This window comes from Schistocerca americana, chromosome 10 (assembly GCF_021461395.2).
Source record: "Schistocerca americana isolate TAMUIC-IGC-003095 chromosome 10, iqSchAmer2.1, whole genome shotgun sequence".
NCBI classification, from domain to species: Eukaryota; Metazoa; Arthropoda; class Insecta; order Orthoptera; family Acrididae; genus Schistocerca; species Schistocerca americana.
The window spans coordinates 80,119,550-80,125,549 of record NC_060128.1 but is presented as its reverse complement, the minus strand read 5'-3'; the positions used below and the strand labels follow the sequence as shown (position 1 = coordinate 80,125,549).

Genomic DNA, 6,000 nt, shown 5'->3' with positions numbered 1-6,000 from the left:
TTGCAGAAGAGAGTAGATCGTAGCTGAGCGCTCACTGCATTAGCTTTGCTACACCTCGCTTCCAGTTCTTTCACTATGTTGCCATCCTGTGAGAATATGCATCCTAAGTACTTGAAACCGTCCACCTGTTCTAACTTTGTTTCTCCTATTTGGCACTCAATCCGTTTATATTTCTTTCCCACTGACATTACTTTCATTTTGGAGATGCTAATCTTCATACCATAGTCCTTACATTTCTGATCTAGCTCTGAAATATTACTCTGCAAACTTTCAATTGAATCTGCCATCACAACTAAGTCATCTGCATACGCAAGACTGCTTATTTTGTGTTCACATATCTTAATCTCACCCATCCAGTCTATTGTTTTCAACATATGATCCATAAATAATATGAACAACAGTGGAGACAGGTTGCAGCCTTGTCTTACCCCTGAAACTACTCTGAACCATGAACTCAATTTACCGTCAACTCTAACTGCTGCCTGACTATCCATGTAAAGACCTTTAATTGCTTGCAAAATTTTGCCTCCTATTCCATAATCTCGTAGAACAGACAATAACTTCCTCCTAGGAACCCAGACATATGCCTTTTCTAGATCTATAAAGCATAGATACAATTCTCTGTTCCACTCATAACACTTCTCCATTATTTGTCGTAAGCTAAAGATCTGGTCCTGACAACCTCTAAGAGGCCTAAACCCACACTTTCCTTTCAACAATACCTGAGAAGATTTTACCCACAATGCTGATTAAAGAGATACCTCTGTAGTTGTTACAATTTTTTCTGTTTCCATGTTTAAAGATTGATGTGATTACTGCTTTTGTCCAGTCTGATGGAACCTGTCCCGACTCCCAGGCCATTTCAATTATCCTGTGTAGCCATTTAAAACCTGACATTCCACTGTATTTGATGAGTTCTGACTTAATTTCATTCACCCCAGCTGCTTTATTGCACTGCAATCTATTGACCATTTTCTCCACTTCCTCAAATGTGATCCTATTTCCATCATCATTCCTATCCCATTGTACCTCGAAATCTGAAACATTACTGATCGTATTTTCACCTACATTGAGCAACTCTTCAAAATATTCCCTCCATCTGACCAAGGAATCCACAGGATTCACCAGCAGTTTTCCTGACCTGTCCAAAATACTTGTCATTTCCTTCTTACCTCCCTTTCGAAGACTGGTAATTACACTCCAGAATGGTTTTCCAGCAGCTTGACCCAAAGTCTCCAACCTGTTTCCAAAGTCTTCCTAAGATTTCTTCTTGGATGCTGCAATTATCTGTTTGGCTTCGTTTCTTTCTTCAGCATAACTTTCTCTGTCTACCTGAGTTCTAGTATGTAGCCATTTTTGATACGCCTTCTTTTTCCTTTTACAGGCTGCCTTGACTGTGTCATTCCACCAAGCTGTTTGCTTCATCCTACTTTTACACACTACTGTTCCAAGACATTCTTTAGCCACTTCTAGTACTGTGTCCCTGTACCTTGTCCATTCCTTTTCCAATGACTGTAACTGACTACATTCAACTAACTGGTACCTTTCTGAGATTGCTGTTATGTACTTGTGCCTGATTTCCTTATCCTGAAGTTTCTCCACTCTTATCCTCCTACATATGGACCTGACCTCTTGCACTTTCGGCCTCACAATCCCAATTTCACTGCAGATTAAATAATGATCAGTGTCATCAAAGAATCCCCTGAATACACGTGTGTCCCTCACAGCCTTCCTGAATTCCTGATCTGTTATTATATAGTCAATGACAGATCTGGTTCGCCTGCTTTCCCAAGTATACTGGTGAATGTTCTTATGTTTAAAAAATGAGTTTGTGATTACTAAACCCATACTGGCACAGAAATCCAAGAGTTGTTTCCCGTTCCTGTTGGCCTCCATATCCTCTCCAAATTTACCCATAACCTTTTCATACCCTTCTGTTCGATTTCCAATCCTGGCATTAAAATCACCCATGAGCAGAACACTGTCCTTGTCCACTACTCTAACAACTACATCACTGAGTGCCTCATAAAAACTATCCATCTTATCTTGATCTGTCCCTTCACAATGCGAACATACTGACACAATCCTAATTTTCTTGCTAGACACTGTCAAATCTATCCACATCAGTCGTTCATTTACATACCTTATTGCAACTACGCTGGGTTCCATTTCTTTCCTGATGTAAAGCCCTACACCCCATTGTACTATTCCTGCTTTGACTCCTGACAGGTAGACCTTGTATTCTCCCACTTCCTCTTCTTTCTCACCCCTTACCCGAATGTCACTAACAGCTAAAACATCTAGCCCCATCTTACTTGCAGCCTCTGCCAGCTCTACCTTCTTCCCAGAGTAGCCCCCATTGATATTAATAGCTCCCCATCTGATTATCATTTGTTTGCCAAGTTGTATAAATAAAATTTCTTCCACTGATATTTTGGCTTCGTATCATCCGACCATCCTCAGAGTAAGTCTTGTGACTTCAGATTCAAGGATGTTGCTGAAGATGTAAGTAAGAACCTAATGGGTTGACAGGAAGATAGTTCACTGGGAGGAAACTTCCTGGCAGATTAAAACTGTGTGCCAGACCTAGACTCGAACTCAGAAACTTTACCTTTTGTGGGCAAGTGCTCTACCAACTGAGCTACCCAAGCACAACTCACGCCCCATCCTCATAGCTTTAATTCCACCAGTACCTCATCTCCTACCTTCCAAACATCACAGAAGCTCTCCTGCAAACCTTGCAGAACTAGCACTCCTGGAAGAAAGGATATTGCGGAGACATGGCTTAGCCACAGCCTGGGGTTGTTTCTAGAGTGAAATTTTCACTCTATGGTGGAGTGTGCGCTGATATGAAACTTCCTGGCAGATTAAAACTGTGTGCCAGACTGAGACTCGAACTCGGGACCTTTGCCTTTCACGGGCAAGTGCTCTCCCAACTGAGCTACCCAAGCACGACTCACGCCCCGTCCTCACAGGAGGTGAGGTACTGGCGGAATTAAAACTGTGAGGATGGGGTGTGAGTCGTGCTTGGATAGCTCAGTTGGAGGAGCACTTGCCCACGAATGGTAAAGGTCCCGAGTTCGAGTCTCAGTCTGGCACACGGTTTTAATCTGCCAGGAAGTTTCATATCAGCGCACACTCCGCTGTAGAGTGAAAATTTCATTCTAGTTCACTGGGAGGTTTGATAGATTTAAGAAACAGGAGTATTTTGGATGTCTTCCTTAGCTCCAGATAGAAACCGGCATATCAGATAGGATCTTACAGCAATGCTTGGGGGTATGTAGTGGAGTCATGACTATGGATGGTATTGTGTTTTCTGGAGACTGATGTTCTAATGTCTTGTGCTGCAGTTGGTGTGCTTAATTTGAGTTGTGACGTTATGCAAAAGTATTGCAAGCTGCGACCAAGAGGCAGAATGAATACTTCGGAAAACATGTGGACACGGGGCATGAAGTGTGGATCAGTGGGAACTGTCAGATATATTTAAGGTATGAAGCAAAGAGGTTAGCATTTTAGAGGTTGCTTGGTAATAGTGGGTTGTTGTGGAGGAGAGGATAATGTGGTGAAGGATTCGTATTAGTGATATGGTGGATAGCTTTTCAATACTTTGTTGAGTTTATGGTTAATTTGGTATGTTATGTGGTACTTTCTGTTGACAGTCTCAGTGTTTGTGTGTGTGAAGGAGATTACAATTATGTTGCTGTAGTTGCCAGTGACATGAGGGAATGTTCTGCGATTAGGAGAAGAAGGATCAGAGTAGTTGACAAGATTCTCTTGGGAGAACTGTGGCCTCGTGGGGGTAAATTACGTGAGTAGATATTATAGTGGATGCGACCTGAAACAAGGCATGATACCTTGAAGGAAGAATGTGGTGAGCAAAATGTCAACCTTTGCTTTGCAGGGTAGATTCGGGGGGGGGGGGGGTTGAATTTGGGTATGTACGAAACCTTGGTAGGTGTTCCAATTGGTTTGAGAGTAGGCTTCTTTTATTTTCAGGAAAATATTTGGAGGGTAGTGTCTATTGGGTGTGGTGTAGGTGATTATGAGAATGATGGTGAGATGATCACTTCCAATGAGTCTGGAGACATGAGTGTGTCCAAGGGTGACTGGGTAAAGCAAATGTGATTTCAGGGATGGCGTTGCTTTCAGGTTGAGTATGATGGGGTAAGGGACTCTGATCACCTTGTACTGAGTTAGTAAGCCAATGCCTTTGTTCTACAGTCTAGTGGCTGTGGATGTTAATGAATGTGCCAATAACATCTATATTACAGCTGTTCTCTGCGAACTACTGTAAAGTGCATAGCAAATGGAGATTATCTGGTCGTCACACGTGAGGAAGCCATAGACGAGAGGAGCGCCATGGTATATGTATATTCCGAAGCCAATATTGTTAACCTCTGACATTCATTGGTACGAAACGTAGAAACATTTGAGTCATGAGGCTAGCATCCGAACAGAACACAAAAATGTTCTCGTCCGTTTTTAGCGTTTAGGAAAGCTGTTATGCAGACGGGTATTCATTCTTTAAACGGCTATCATATCAATTTTGATTGAACAGTATATAGAGACTTTTTTTATTCTTCCTTAAATATCTTTTAAACAATAAAAATAATTTTCTTTCACATGCAAGCGTCACGTTCTGGGTTAGTTGTCAACTTGTCATCGTCACACGAAATATTTAGAAGGCGCAGAATTACGTCATGTACATGCGCAATGGAAGGGGCGGAGAAGAGTGGCAGCCATATTGCAATATTGTCCTGTTAGTTCAGACTAATCAGGCGTTTTACATCGTCAAATCACAACTCTTCTGTTAATTTATTAGATTCTATACCGCGCCGCCGTGTCGTGACACCTCTTGCCTACGGGTTCAAGACTGCTGTGATACATAGTGTCTTATCTTTGAATATTATTGATTTTTACCAGTCTACATAGAGTGCAAATTCCAGTAAGATGGGTACCCGAGACGATGAATACGATTATTTGTTCAAAGGTAAAGATTAATGGGAGACGATTCAGAATTTGTGTGTTACTAATCGTGGAAGTTCTTGAATTGATACTGTCTAGAAACTATTATAACGCATTGTAATTACGTTCCTGCAGACTTTTTTCCGCCTTTGACCTAGGATTTGACGTTTGTGCAGTGCGGGAGTGTCATTGTCGTAGGCAATCGTTTTATGGATTGACGTTGCCAGTTTGTGTTATTTGTGGGACAATTACTGACGTTGGCTTTAAACAACCAACGAAAGTACGTTGAAAGTGATCGTGCTATGGTGCTAGCTGCGGCAGTGAATTTTGTCTTGGGGTCTATGCGTTAACGTGGCATGATTCAGGGATAGTGAATATCAAAAGAGTCTTCGAAGGTTATATTCGACCGATTTATTTACTGTATTAGGATACAATTAGATGATTATGAATGTTTAAAAACCATAAATCTGCACTAAAAGTTGCATATTTGTCGCAATACCGAATTCATGAATTAGAAAATGAAGTTTCGAATATATGCTCATTATTGTTCTCAGTTTTCTGTTCAGGCAGTGAACGAATCGAAGACAAGACATAGTATTTTTCACGAGTAACCCTTCTCTCTTACAGTTGTCCTCATTGGAGATTCGGGAGTTGGAAAGAGTAATCTCCTATCCAGATTTACTAGAAATGAATTTAATCTCGAGTCGAAGTCCACAATAGGAGTAGAGTTTGCAACGAGAAGCATCCAGGTAAGACTAGGATCGTTATATAGCACTGAAATTAGAGATTTTAAATGCAAGTGAAATTTTCATCAGGAGCTAATTGAAGTAATTGCCATGTTATAAATCCCGAACCAGTTACTAACAATTCTTCAGTCCTGAATTGACGTTCATGTGTGCCAGTATAAAGTCAAAAGCTTCTCAGCTTCTTTTTAGTTCATAATCTTGCACATCTCAATAGGCTTATGAAATGCACTTCTGCCCATAGGCTTAGTATATGGCCTACCAGGAGTTTCTTAATATCCACAAAAATGAA

At 41.1% G+C, this 6,000-nt stretch overlaps 1 protein-coding gene across 2 annotated transcripts in view; it reads left to right on the top strand.

The window, feature by feature from the left end:
- Positions 1-4,717: 4,717 nt before the first annotated feature.
- LOC124552723 (ras-related protein Rab-11A) overlaps positions 4,718-6,000 on the top strand; it is a 44,630-nt gene continuing 43,347 nt past the window's right edge. For both annotated transcript variants that reach the window (XM_047127063.1, XM_047127064.1), the window contains exons 1-2: positions 4,718-4,990; positions 5,593-5,714. In XM_047127063.1, coding sequence (XP_046983019.1) covers positions 4,951-4,990; positions 5,593-5,714 — 162 coding nt within the window. In that variant the 5' untranslated portion in view covers positions 4,718-4,950. The remainder of the gene's footprint in view (positions 4,991-5,592; positions 5,715-6,000) is intronic.